A 14737-nucleotide genomic window follows, 5' to 3' on the forward strand; every position below is an offset into this window, starting at 1 on the left:
GCGCGGCGTTCCTGTAAGGAAACTTTTCAATCTCCTGTCGATCAGCAGCCTGTGGAGTGAGCTCTGTACAAGATTGGGCAGGGGGAGTGTTTGTTAAGGAGTGAGATGGCAAAGCAAATGAGACTGGGTCCCAGCTTTTAGATGGAGCAATTAGTACACGTGCCTGAATCAGAGTACTTTTACAAAACGTCTTTTCACAAGTGAAAGTGTGCAGGATTAATTTCATCTACAAGTGCAGAGGGATCAGACATATTTAAGTCATAGAATGCTACTTGCAGCATGTCTTTTGAGCTACAGGTTGAAGGATATGAAGGGAGGATGGACACATGTGTCCTCACTCTATTGTTAACCCTTTATCTTCACTGGCTCTTTTCTGTTCCCACCGGCAACCACCTTCAGCTTTGGCTTTCTCACCACCCTCTGCTACGCTTAGAATCGTAGAAGATCAGGTAGAAGGGGCCCTAGAACAGCGGCGCTTAAATCTTAACGTGCATAAAAATCACCTGGGGATATTGTTAATTTGCAGATTTTGATTTGATAGGTCTAGTTTGGGGCCTGAGGTTTTAAATTGCTAACAAATTTCCAGGTGATGCTAATGTTGCTTGTCCATTGACCACATTGAATAGCGAGGAGGCTCTAGTTCCACTGCTTCGTTTTATTGGGTGGGAAAACTGGGTCCCAGAGAGGGAAAGGGACTTGCCCAGTGTCACCCAGCCAACTAACAGCAGGGCCAGAACTAGACCTTAGGCATCCTTCCCAGCCCAGTGCTGTTTTATTGACACAATGCTGTGTTCTCTCCCCAGAGCCTTGCTGTCTGTAACCTGCCTTTATATAAAAAATGAAGTTGCTACTACTTCCTGTAGACTGTTTTGATCAGCTTAGCCCTGCTGCCCCTTTGTTTGTTTCAGCACCAGCCCTGGGAGGTCCAGTGGAGTCTGCAACACTTGCCAGTGTGTATGTAGGGGACATGGAAAGTCTGAAAAGGGGAAAGGATTCTAATTTTCTTGCCCAAGGCTCAGGGTTCTGTAGGTGGCAGAAGTTGAGAGTGTTCCGCAGAGAGTGTCCTTTTATGAAAGGATCTTTTTGATAGTGTCAATCCCCTCTCCTCCCCTTCTCCCCGGGAAAATTAGTTTACCTAAGTCAGTGCATCTGTCCCTCAATGCAAATGATTAGTGTTCACGATAATAAATGGGGTACATGACCATCATTTAAATAACCTTATTTTCTCTGAGATTTAGTTAACCTGTATGTTATCAGCTGAGAGTTTTCTAGCCTGTGGGCTCCGTATTTCTTTTTCCTTTTAAAAGGTAAATGTTTCAGAATGTGAGTCTTTGGTCATCCATAAAAAAAATTATGAGGCATAAATAATAATAGTGGAGTAAATGATTTTCATACAGTGCAGTTAACAGTGGGTGCACCCAATTTAGCTTTATTGCTGCTTGGCTGAGGTTTGAGGAATGAGATGGAATATAGGTTTGGATTTGATAGAAGAAGAGGGGAGTAAGACAGTATTTATTAAATGCCTGCCATGCATCAGGTTTTGTACATGTAAATTTGCATTTGAGCCACACAAGTCCTCTGCAAGTAAGTGGTGTTATAGCTGTTTTGAAAATGAGGAAACTGAGGCTCAGAAATGCTAAGTTGGCTGGCTTAGAAGTCCAGTTATTCAAACTCCAAGACCTGTGTTCATTCTACCTCCTCATACTATGGCCTTTCACTGTTTTGGAATATTTTTGAGTGTGATCAAAGAGACTTCATGGTATTTTAGAAACTGCCCGGGAAAAAGCTGGGCAGTCTATGCCCCTTAATAGTTTGTCCTGGGTAGTAAGTTACTTAATTCATCTGAGACTGTAAAATAGAATTGTACCTGCCTTGCTTAGCCTTATGGTTTTGTTGTGAGAATCAACTGAGGTAACATATGTGAATGCATATACTTATACTGGCTTTTCCTGACCTACAAAATGTTTCATCCTTCTCCATCCAAAGCGAAACCCAAATCAGGCTTTCTCCTTTCTTAAACTTTCCCCTCAAGCTGCAGACTTTTCTGTTTCCTTTTCTTACCAGCCTGGCCCCAGCCTAGCTTTTCAGCCTCATTTTAACCCCTCCCCAACATGTTATTTATGCTCCCTACTCCAGACAACTAGGACATCCCTGAATTCTGTATGTTCATGCCTCTGCCTGGGCTCGGCTTTCTTTGCCTGGAAACCTCCCAGTCAACTTGGGAACCTGTTTGTCATTTTAAGTCCTGATCACATGTTACTTCCTTTGTGAAGCCTTCCTCCAGCCCCTGTCCCCAACAAGATTACTGGCTTTCCATTATGTTTCTTTTTTGTTTGTTTGTTTGGCATGACAGACACATATAAATTTTATTATGATTTAATCATTATTTCTATCCTTTTCCTTGAACAAAGTCTATAAAAGAATTTTAGTTGTATTTTTCCAGGTAGTTGGATTTTTTAAAAAACATTTTGCCTCTATCAAAATACTTCAGGAATACATTTTTAGCAGTCATATTAAGCATCACAGACACATTATCAACCTTTACTTAGATTTAGCCATATATTTTATTGGTTTCTTTGCTCAACTGCTTACTTTTCAACTGTTTTCTCATTTTTCTGTTTCTCCTCCATCTTCCTTTCTCTTCCCCCTACTCCTTCACCATCTTCGTCCTTAGGTAATTTTAGTTTGCCCTCACATCTGCATAATTGGTAAAGTATAGAATTCTAGGTGAAAAATCTTTTTCCCTAGAAACTATGTAAACGGTGTTTCACTGCCTTCTGTCATTTGGTGTGAAGTTACTAATCATTATGTTTCTATAGCACTTAGTTTGCGCTGCTATGAAGTGCCATGGACTGGGTGGCATTTAGTTCTCACAGTTCTGGAGGCTGGGAAATCCAAGATCAAGTTCTTATGTCAAATGATTTTTTAATAAGTTAGTTTATTTTGCTATAATCTCATCTTTTGAATTTTTTGTTCCTTCCAGGTGTCTGGAACTGGATTACAGTTTCTTCTGATTGAACACAGCCTTTGAATACTGCCTGGCCTATCGCGAATACATGTGTGTGCAGTTATTGTTTTCTCTGTAGGGTCATAATTGCTTTGCCAGGACCCCATGCCTTTTAAGAACATTGGCTCTACCAGCTTGCCTCCATACTATATGAGCTGTCATGTTCTTCCTTGTTTTCAATGCAAAACTCCTATGTAATTTGTCCCCAGTGTTGCTAGGCCTAAACTAGGGGCTAGACAACATCCCAGCATTCACAGAGGATGGTAGGCACTGTGCTTGGCTTTTTACATAAAGTGTCTCATTTAATTTGAACAACACCCTGCAGAGGTAGGTATACTTATCTCCATTTTACAGATGAGGTAACTGAAGCCCAGAGATTTTAAGTCAGTCACTTGCCTGAGGTTAATTGTGATAAAACCAAGATTTGAATCCAGATCTGCCCAACATCAAAGTCTGTTTTCTCCTAGGGATGCTATAGATAGACTGGGTTTTCTCAAGAATTTTCAGAGAATTTATGGTGTTTCTGGTGAATGGTGTTAAAGAGCCTCTTTCTGATTACAGCCCTGCCTTGGACAAGACGCAGCTGAATCTCTAAGTGATGCTACTGCCACTACCACCCCAGAGCTCCAAACCTGTGCCTAAGAAATCTCAGTCCAGCAAAATTGTGCCCAGTCATCATGACCCATCTGAAAAGGTTAGAGCAAGCTGTCTTTCCCAACAATATCTTTGGTAGTCTCTTCCTGTGTTGGCTCAGTACCTATCCTCACCTGTGAGTCTTTTGAAATATGTCTGGTTTAACCTGAGAAAGTGGGGAGGGGTTGCAGCCCTTGTAGTTGGAGAATGCCAGCAAATTAGAACTTGGGGAGAAAGTATGGACTCTTCATTCCCATAAATGCAGGGCTCAAATGAAGGCCACCCTCCATAACCCTCAAAACTGAACAACACTCAGTCCTCATTAATGATCATGTCTATATTCTTACTTTCTCTGAGAAGCTCCAAGCACCTTGCTGAAAGACTGGTACATTCTGGGGAGAGTATGAAGATTATATCAGCACATATATTATTATGCTTTTTATAGCTATTAAATTTGAAGAATGGGTATATTTTGACTCTGCTGTTTTGACTTTATTGATAGTTTGATGTTCTAACCTTAGGATATTCTGTGTTCATCATCATACATATTTTAATCAGAATTATACTAGCACTGATGAATTGGCATCAAGAGAGTATTTCCTGGAGCAAAACATCATTAGGTGAATTTAATTTCCTTGATTGGTTTTCTCTGAGCACAGATAAACATTTTCTAATCTTGCTTATTTTACTAAAATGATTTTCACCGAGGTGCCAAATTTTTTCCTATGTAAATTTTTCGAGAAAGATTTGATATATTGATCAAATTTTTGTCGACACCAAATTTTCGGATTAGTGTTCTGCCATTGTAACTTTTCTTTAGTGGCAATTATTTTTCCAAAACCAACTTTCTTGGCGTACATTTTGCAAATCTAAGTTTTATTGAGTTCAGTTTCAGCTATAATTTTATTTGGGGTCAATTATTTCTACCAGTAATATTAAATAGGAATTGGATAACAGTTTATTTCTTAGCTAATTTCTGAGAAAATAATGTTTCATTTTTGGCTAATTTCTAGTGGGATTATTTATCATCAGCTAGATGAAAGACTAATAGCTTACTTATGTCTTGGCTTAATCAATTAGAAAATGGAAGTAATTCTTCTCAGCTTGTTCTGTTTTGTTTTGAGATGGAGTCTTGCTCAGTCACCCAGGCTGGAGTGCAGCGGCACGATCTCGGCTCACTGCAACCTCTGCCTCCCGGGTTTAAGCAATTCCCTGCCTTAGCATCCTGAGTAGCTAGGATTACAGGCGCCTGCCACCATGCCCGGCTAATTTTTGTATTTTTAGTAGAGACGGGGTTTCACCATCTTGGCCAGGCTGGTCTTGAACTCCTGACCTCGTGATCCACCCGCCTCGGCCTCCCAAAGTGCTGGGATTGGGATTACAGGCCTGAGCCACTGTGCCTGGCCCTCAGTTAGTTTTTTTTTTTTTTTTTTGGTTGTTGTTGTTGTTGTTTGTTTGTTTGTTTGTTTTGAGACGGAGTCTTGCTCTGTCACCAGGCTGGAGTGCAGTGACACGATCTCGGCTCACTGCAACCTCTGCCTCCCAGGTTCAAGCAATTCTCCTGCCTCAGCCTTCTGAGTAGCTGGGACTACAGGCATGCGCCACCGCGCCCAGCTAATTTTTGTATTTTTGGTAGAGACGGGGTTTCCCCGTGTTGGCCCGAATGGTCTCAATCACTTGACCTCATGATCCATCCGCCTCAGCCTCCCAAAGTGCTGGGATTACAGGCGTGAGCCACCGCGTCGGGCCCCAGCTGTTTTAAGATTGCTCTCTCTGCTGGATTGGTTTATTGTGTCATGAATCCAATTCTGGTAACTCACTGTGCCATGTATTAAGTGTTAATGGTACAGCTGGAGAACAGAGCAAATGGTCTGATCCCAGTGTCCTGCTTCACATTACAACAGCTCTCTGACACAGGTAGGGCGGGTTTGTTTTCAGAATTTCATAAGGGCAGTCTGAGACTTAGGAGATTTTTACCACATAAAGTTGTTAGAGGGTAGAAGACACCTATAGTGTGGTTTGCCCTAACCTCTAACCCTATAGAGATGGTCTTACTCATTTGGGAATGGGGTAAGGCAAGCACAGACACAGAATATGTGGGAAAAAAGCTCCTTCTGCTTTAAAATATTCACCCCCCTTCCCTTCCCCGGCCCCTCCTTTATATATACTAACAATCAGAGATTAATCTGGATTACTAAACTTTGTTTTTAATATAAAATTTTCCTTGTGAGGTTTACAATCATATCAGACTACATTATTTTAAATACTATTTCTGCCCATTTACAGTTCATACGAACTTTTAAAAAACATGTATTGTCTTATTTAATCTTCAAGGACTGTAAGGCAAGTTATCCAGCTTTACTGATAAGAAAATTGAGGATTAGAGATTAAGTTACTTGTCCAAGGTCAACAGTTAGTAAAGAGCTGATCCTGGAGCAGTATCTAGATGTGTGTGCTATTATCCTTACTGGTAATGTCTTTTAAAACGGGTCCCCAACCCCTGGGCCATGGAGCAGTATCTAGATGTGTGTACTATTATCCTTACTGGTAATGTCTTTTAAAACGGGTCCCCAACCCCTGGGCCATGGACCAGTACTAGTCTGTGGCCTGTTAGGAACCCAACTGTACAGCAGGAGGTGAGCAGTGAGTGAGAAAAGCTTCATCGGTATTTATAGCCGCTCCCCATCGCTTATATTACTTCCTGAGCTCCACCTCCTGTCAGATCAGCAGTGGCATTAGATTCTCATAGAAGCATGAACCCTATTGTGAACTGCTCATGCGAGGGATCAAGGTTGCGCGCTCCTTATGAGAATCTAATGCCTTATGATCTGTCACTGTCTCCCATTTCCCCCAGATGGGACTATCTAGTTGCAGGAAAACAAGCTCAGGGCTCCCACTGATTCTACATTATGGCGAGTTATATAATTATTTCATTATATATTACAATATAATAATAAATGTGCACAATAAATGTAATGTGCTTGAATCATCCCAAAACCAGCCCACCCCAGTGTCCGTGGAAAATTTGTCTTCCATGAAACCAGTCCCTGGTGCCAAAAAGGTTAGGGACCGCTGTTTTAAAAGCTGCTTAACATAAGAGACCCTTAGATATTTGTTAAATTATTAAACTGATCTACCTGAAAAAGCTGCTTAACATAAGAGACACTTAGATACTTGTTAAATTATTAAACTGATCTACCTGAAACATCTATATTAAAGGAATGACTAGGAATGGTAGGGGTGGTAGTGGTCTACCTTGGATAGGATAACCGTAAGTATGAGAGAAGTAAGAGGAGAAATGAGCTTTACTGAGCTACACTTTGCTCATTTTGTGAGTTACACTGAAGGTCATCTTGCCTCCTCGTAGACTTACCCCATTAACAATGTCTACCACCTTTAGGGACTTAATAAACAGCTCTGAGTGCCATAATTTCCTTTTGTTATAGTTTATTGGGGTTTATTATATGCATCCTCAGTTACTTTGAGGTTCTGGAGTTCCCCTGAGCCCTAAAGAGGACCCAAAGTCCCTGAAGAGACTGTTCACAATTGGATATACTCATTTACCTCTTTTACTTTTTTAGACGAGGGAGAATTGCCAAACGAAGATATCTCCATCTTCACTTCAGGAGTCTCCATCTTCACTTCAGGGAGCACTCAAAAAGAGATCAGCTTTTGAAGATCTCACTAATGTGAGTATGCTAGTCCAATCCTTTGCTATGGTTTTGCATAAGGCTTAGACATGCTGTTTCTTGAGGGACCTTTCCACTTTACCAGACCCTCTCTGGAATCTTGACAGCAAATTTTATTTGGGACCAATGACCCAGTTTCAGAAACTGCAGGGGCTCTGTTCCTGGCACATACCATCTGAAACAATTGGTGGAGTTCTCTGGAAGCAGCAGACAGTGATTATCAGATATGAAATTGCAGATAACTATGAGAACTATGGAATTTTGCATTTAGATAAAGTCCAGCGGTGACTGCCCAGGCCTTCGAGGTAAGTATTTTAGTGGAATCATTGTAGTCCAGTGCAGTGTTTATCAATTCACACATTATGGACATTTTGAGCAGGACAATTTTTCTGTTGTGTAGGACTGATCTCAACTAGCACCCCTCGTCCTCAGGCATTAAATTCCACCAGCAGCCCAGTCATAGTGATAATCAAAAATGCCTCCAGATACACAGAACTGTTGAGAACCATAGTTCCAAGATCGAGTCTTTATGAAGATCTAGAAATTCAATTTTGGCTAGAATTCTCTCAAGTAACCTCCCTTCTGGTATTATTAAGGTACCAGTAAAAATCAGAATTAATAGAATGTTGTTAATTGAATATAGAATCAGGCCAAAGGCAATCTTTGTCTTAGAAAATAATAATAACTGATACACCTACTGGGTGCTTACCATGTGTCAGGCACTATGCTAAGCATGTTATCCTGCATCAGCTCACTTAATCCTCATGTAATCCTATGAGGTAGACACTATAATATCTTCTTTATAGATGAGGACTTCACCAATGTTGGTTTTGAAGTCTGTATTATCTAGGCTATAGATAATCCTGGTGAACTATTCTTGCCCTGCATTATGTAGTATACTTATGTAGCTACCAGAATACTTGTATCTACTAAATAGTGTTTTACTCCCTTGGGCATAATTGGATAAGCATTGGTAAGGTTCTTTCCTTTAGATCGCTGCTCTTTAGATTCTGTATGGCCACCTTTCTGCAAATACAATCTCTTCCCTATACAGATTACAACATGGTTTTTTAAGTTACAGCTTTCTGCATAATTTCAGATTTACTATCAATTGGTAGAAAGAGCCCCTTCCCACACACACACTTGTAAGGTTAGATTAATTTCCTGACTTATTTAACCATGGATACAGAATTTGGCTGAAATAAGGTAGCCACAAATCAGGAGCAGATGCAGCCTATCTTAGTGTAACTTGCCTTGGCCCCTCCAAGTCCCTGATGGGAGTACAGTGACACTGTGCAAGGAAAGTGTCTAAGTCCATGTGGGCAATTATCACAAAACACCTTAGACTGGGTAACTTAAAAACAACAGAAAGTTATTGCTCACAGTTCTGGAGGCTGAAAAGTCCAAGATCAAGGTGCTGGCAGATTTGGTATCTGGTGAGGGCCCGTTCCTCATGGATGACATCTTTTGCCTGTGCCCTCATGTGGTGGAAGAGGCAAACAAGCTTCCTCGGGCCTCTTTTATAAGGGCACTAATCCCATTCACAAGGGCTGTGCTGTCATGACTTAATCACTTCTCAAAAGGCCTATCTCTTAATAGCATCACATTGGAGATTAGGTTTCAACATAATGAATTTCAAAGGGACACAAATATTCAGATCACAGCAGTAAAGTATCACAGCGCATGAGAAACTTTCTTGTGACATCTCAGTCCCTTTTTTCATGAATTTATCTTACCATTCAGAAAGAACAGATATACATGAAGTGTATCAATAATGGGAAATCCATGCAGGTATCTAGGACCCTCCTGATTCTCCAGCTGAATTGAGCATCTGTTTGGCCATATCCCCATGGGGTTAGGGGGCAGGGGAGCAAGGGATCTCTGAGCAGAGTCTCTGCTTCTAGCTCTCTGGCTGCTCAGAAAGCCCATTTACCGTTTGCACTCAAGTTCTGAAGATTTACCTTGGTTACCTTGAATGGTCTTTGGTGCCTTCCAGAGACAGTTCCATCATTACAATGTACCTAAGCCATTCCTAGGGTTGGGCATTACTGCAGATATCTGAGCTCATCTATTTGACAGTTGAGGGCTCCTTTCTCTCTGGGTTTTGGAGGTTCCCTATATGATAATTTGCTTCTTACAGTCAGTATTATTAGGTCTCCATGTCTTCATCCCTGTATTCTTCTCAACATTTGCCACAGTGAGCTCCTGGCCTGCCAAAAAGAGTTAATCTGTTTTAATTAGTTAATCTGCTGTGAGTTTTTCTTTTCCTCTCCCTTATCATTTCTAGCATGGGAAGGACTTATGATATTTAAGAACTGGTGCTAAGCCAGTAGACAAGGAGATAGGGCCTATATCCATGTTTGCCTAAATGGTTTTGCGTAAGTAGGACTTTCATTTATTTTTATTTATATATGTTATTTTATTTATTTTTTTGAGATAAAGTCTTGCTCTTCTGCCCAAGCTGGCATGATCACAGCTCACTGCAGCCTCAGCCTCCTGAATAGCTGGGACTACAGGTGATTGCCACCATGCCCAGCTAATTTATGTATTCTTTTTGTAGAGATGGGATTTTGCCATGTTGCCCAGGCTGGTCTTGAACTCCTAGGCTCAAGCAATCCTCCTGCCTCGACCTCCCAAAGTGCTGCGATTATAGGTGTGAGCCACCACACCCAACCTTCACTTCTATTTTCCTATTTTATGGTGAAAGAATTATGGGGAAGTACAAGTAAAGGTCCCCTGGAGCTTAAACTTGAAAATATCAGTGCTTTGTACCTGTATGTATGGCAAGTAGAGAGTTTCATCTTGGGAGTTATGATCTCCACGTCTTTCTTGCCATGAATGCACCTCTTTTCCCATTCTGAATCTTGATTGTACATATAAGGAGTTTGCAAAACTTTAGGTGAAGTTAAAATGGTGACTGTGCAGAGGTAGATGACTTGAGGTCCTAAGAAAGAGTTTCCTATTGGACTGTGGTTGTTTATTATGATCTGATGATACAAAGACATACTTTTTTTCTACATTTAATTTGGAAATAACTTCAAATTTATGAAGTGTTGCAAAAATGAAAATTGTACAAAGAACACCAGTATACCCTATAGTAGATTACTTATTGTTGACATTTTGTCCCACGTGCTTTCTCATTTGCTTGTATATGTCATGGTCCCTTTACCCGTAAGTACAGTGTGTATTTCCTAAGAATAGGGAAATTGTCTTATATAACCACAATATACTTATCAATTTTCTAAATTTACATTGATATAGCAGTTTTGTGTAATCAATCATCTATATTCCAATTTTGTCAGTTGACCTTATAACAACCTTTATAGCACGTTTTCCCCTCCAGTAAAGGATCCAGGCTAGGATCATGTATTTACTTGTCTTTTTAGCCTCTTAACCTGGAACATTTCCATAGCCTCTTTTTTTAATGACGTTGCCATTTTTGAGGATGCAGTCCCACCCAACTCCCCACTTTGTAAAATAGAAAAGTCCTCATTTTGTTTTTGTCTAATGTTTGCTTGTGACTAGATTGATACATTCTTGGCTAGGATACTGTGTAGGTTATGTTCTTGCTATCCTTCTCAAAGTATATCTGGAGGCACAGGATGTCTGTCTTTCATTGATGATGTTAATTTTGATCACCTGTTCAAGATGTTGCCTGGTTTTTGTACTGTATCATTATTGTTTATCTTTTTCTCTTGCAACTAGTAAGGAATCTGTAGGACATACTCTACAAGCATGAGCCTTCCCTTCTCCACTGTTTATTATCAGTATGGACTCATGAGTTCATATTTTCCAGAGGTTTACTGTTCATTATTGTACTTTATTTTGGTGCTCAAATTGCCCCATCTTTGGCCAGTTAGGAGCACCTTCAATCTCACTACCGTGTCCTTGTGACACGCTCTCATAATTTTTTGAGCATTTTCTTTCCAGCTTAAAAAGATGTTCCAGACTCATCTTATGTCTCCTTTGTCCAAGCCCTGGAGTCAAACATTTCTCCAGATTTCTGGTTCCCTTTAATGGGGAGTGATATTAGATACCAAGATATTGATGCTAGATGTGCTATTAGGATGTCTGCTTTTTCTGCCCATTCTGCAGACAGAGCTAGGAAATATCTGTATTTTTATATACACAAATGTGTACTTATACATACGTCTGTATATACAAATATATGTGTATAACTGGTTCAGTCTTGGGAGGGTGTATGTGTCCAGGAATTTATCCATTTCTTCTAGATTTTCTAGTTTATGTGCATAGAGGTGTTTATAGTATTCTCTGATGGTTGTTTGTATTTCTGTGGGGTCATGGTGATATCCCCCTTATTTCTGACTGTGTCTATTTTATTCTTCTCTCTTTTCTTATTAGTCTAGCTAACAGTCTGTCTGTTTTATTAATTTTTTTCAAAAAGCCAGCTCCTGGATTTGTTGATTTTTTAAGGTTTTTTTGTGTCTCTCTCTCCTTCACTTCCACTCGAATTTTGATTACTTCTTGTCTTTTGCTAGCTTTGGGGTTTGTTTGCTCTTGGTTCTCTAGTTCTTTTAGTCATGATGTTAGGTTGTCTATTTGAGATCTTTCTGGCTTTTTGATGTGGGCATTTAGTATATGTACACACATATACCTATTTAGGAAATCATGAATTCGTGCAGCTTCAATTTCAATACATAAAATTCTTTCTTAGATTCACTAGTCCTTATTTGTATGTTCTATAATGAGAACCCTGGCTCCCAAGAACATCAACACATTTACTTAATACTGTAATACAGCTAAAAGAGTTTCAAAATGGCTTCATCCAAACCACTGTAATAAGCAAACCTACTAAAAAGAGTTCCAGATTTATTAGCAATATCTACAAACCCCTGCAGACCTATCCTAATTGAGGATGTATACTTTGAAGGTGGTAGTCAAATACTATTTATAAGTGACTTGGATTGGTTATTTCTGGTCTTTTATTCTGCTTTCTTTTTTCCTTTAATGTAGTTATGGTACTTATTTGAAATATAATTAGGTTCATTTGTGTCATTTAATTTTTTAATTTTTAAAACTTTTTTGAGACAGGGTCTTGCTCTGTTGCCCAGTCTGGAGTACAGTAGCGTGGTTGAAGCTCACTGTAGTCTCAACCTCCCGGACTCAAGCAATCCTCTTACCTCATTCCCCCCAAGTAGCTGGGACCATAGGCATGTGCCACCACACCGAGCTATTTTTTTATTATTTTTTTGTAGTGACAGGGTCTCCCTATGTTGCCCAGGCTGGTCTTGAACTCCTGGGCTCAAGTGATCCTCCCACCATGGCCTCTCAAAGTGCTGGGACTGCAGGCAAGAGCCACTGTGACTAGCCTGTTTGTTTCATTTTAAAGATATAACTTTAAGTGTATTTTTACTGACATTATTAACAGTCCCATGATCTTTCCTACTGTTTAATAGTGTTAGTCAGGATTAGAGTCTGTGTGGAACTCCCCAAAGCCCTGAGTTACATAAATGCCACTTAGTGAGATGGGATAGATATATCACAGGTAGTATGTAGTGTTAGAGGTATATCCTGAAGAGGCACACCCAGACAGCAAAGTCAATCATACTGCCTTTTTTCCCCCTCTGAAAATCTTATGAGGTCAAAGTGGAGTATGATGTTAACACGGCATATTTTCAGTTATGGGCCAGCTAGTAGGCCTGGCATAGAGCACAGAACTACATCCTGTATCTCTTGGAAACACATAGGGCTGCTAGTTAGCCAACACATACCAGTACTACTGCACTGGTTGTTTGATGCTAGCTTCCACTGTGATTGGTTGGCCCACTGCCATACTGGTTGTGAGATGTTTGGATTATCACTCCTGGGAACACCCAACCAACTTATGTGGGTCAGGACTTTCCTATGAGAGCCACCTTTTAGGTAATTTGTGGTTTTCTTCATTTTCTTGCCTCCTTCTTCCCCTGCCCCCCAACCCACCTTTTTTTTTGCAGGCTTCTCAATGTCAACCTGTCCAGCCCAAGAAAGAAGCCAATAAAGAGTTTGTAAAAGATGTTTCCAAGAAGATAAACAGGAACACACGTGCTCTTGGACTGGCCAAAAAGAATAAGCGGAATCTAAAATGGTGAGTGAAAGGGGACTCAGATGGCATTATTTTAGATGGTAGAGTATGTGACATCCTTTTGTCCCCATTGAGAACATATTTAGCGAGCCACAATGGTGACTACCACATTAACCTTGAGTGCTGAGGTGGGCTCAGCTGTGGTTGCTGAAGAGTTAAAAAAAGCCTCTTCTGTCTCTCCTCTTTCATTACGTGTGTGCATATTGAAAGAGCTCTTGTCATTGGAAAATTTGCCAAAAGACCTTGTGCTCATCTTTTCCTGTGTTTTAGTAATTCAGTACCTGTTCGAGCTAGTCTGTGCTTTATAGTGTGGAGACAACTTAACTTTTCAGGGATTCTCAGCAGCTGACTGGTAGCTTGCCAGTCAGCTTATTCCATTAGAAGCTTTACGGGAGGTTTGTCCCATGTTACTGGAGATAAATTACTATCTCCCTAGAGCAAAAACTGTGGTTTTCAGCTGTTACAGGTACCGTTCACAGGTTCTACAAGTACAGATGCACATTCCCATTTAGGATTGGAAAAATAATTTACCTCTAGGAAGACTTTATCCCCTCCTCATTCCGATGGGAATTATTCTTCAGGGACTAACTAATCTACATCTGAATAGATTAGATAGCTGGCTATTACAGGGCTAAAGTCAATCATATTGCCTTATTCCCCTCTGAAAAGCTTATGAGGTCAAGGTGGAGTGATGTTAACACAGCATCTTTTCAGTTATTTGCTAGCCAGAAGGCCTGGTATAGAGCACAGAACTACATCCTGTATCTCTTGGAAACATGTAGGGCTGCTATTTAGCCAACACATACCAGTACTATTGTACTGGTTGTTTGATGCTAGCTTCCACTGTGATTGGTTGGTGCAGTGCCATACTGGTTGTGAGATGTTTGGATTATCACTCCTGGGAACACCAAAGGGTAAGCTAAAAAGACTGGGTAACTCTAGAAAATAACATGCACAGTCCACAGGATATTGTGCTAATTACCCAGCAGAAAGAAGATTAGCATTTAGCCTTACTTGGTTTCCTGCTGAAATGGAATTCTGGAGTTTGCATGCATATTTTGACCTCAATTCTCTGCATTATTTTCTTTTAAGTTTCTTTCACCATTCTGACTTTATTTTTTTATGTTTCTTTGTTTTATTATTATTATTATTATTATACTTTAAGTTTTAGGATACATGTGCACAACGTGCAGGTTTGTTACATATGTACACATGTGCCATGTTGGTGTGCTGCACCCATTAACTCATTTAGCATTAGGTATATCTCCTAATGCTATCCCTCCCCTCTCCCCCGACCCCACAACAGTCCCCAGTGTGTAATGTTCC

General features: G+C 40.3%; 1 protein-coding gene across 2 annotated transcripts in view; it reads left to right on the forward strand.

Moving 5' to 3' along the window:
• CCNB3 (cyclin B3) overlaps positions 1-14737 on the forward strand; it is a 102084-nt gene that overhangs the window by 31725 nt on the left and 55622 nt on the right. For both annotated transcript variants that reach the window (XM_055106867.2, XM_024927266.5), the window contains exons 2-5: positions 2984-3058; positions 3569-3701; positions 7222-7329; positions 13284-13414. In XM_055106867.2, the coding sequence (XP_054962842.1) occupies positions 3606-3701; positions 7222-7329; positions 13284-13414 (335 nt within the window). In that variant the 5' untranslated portion in view covers positions 2984-3058; positions 3569-3605. The remainder of the gene's footprint in view (positions 1-2983; positions 3059-3568; positions 3702-7221; positions 7330-13283; positions 13415-14737) is intronic.

The sequence above is a fragment of the Pan paniscus genome, chromosome X, assembly GCF_029289425.2.
Source record: "Pan paniscus chromosome X, NHGRI_mPanPan1-v2.0_pri, whole genome shotgun sequence".
NCBI lineage: Eukaryota > Metazoa > Chordata > Mammalia > Primates > Hominidae > Pan > Pan paniscus.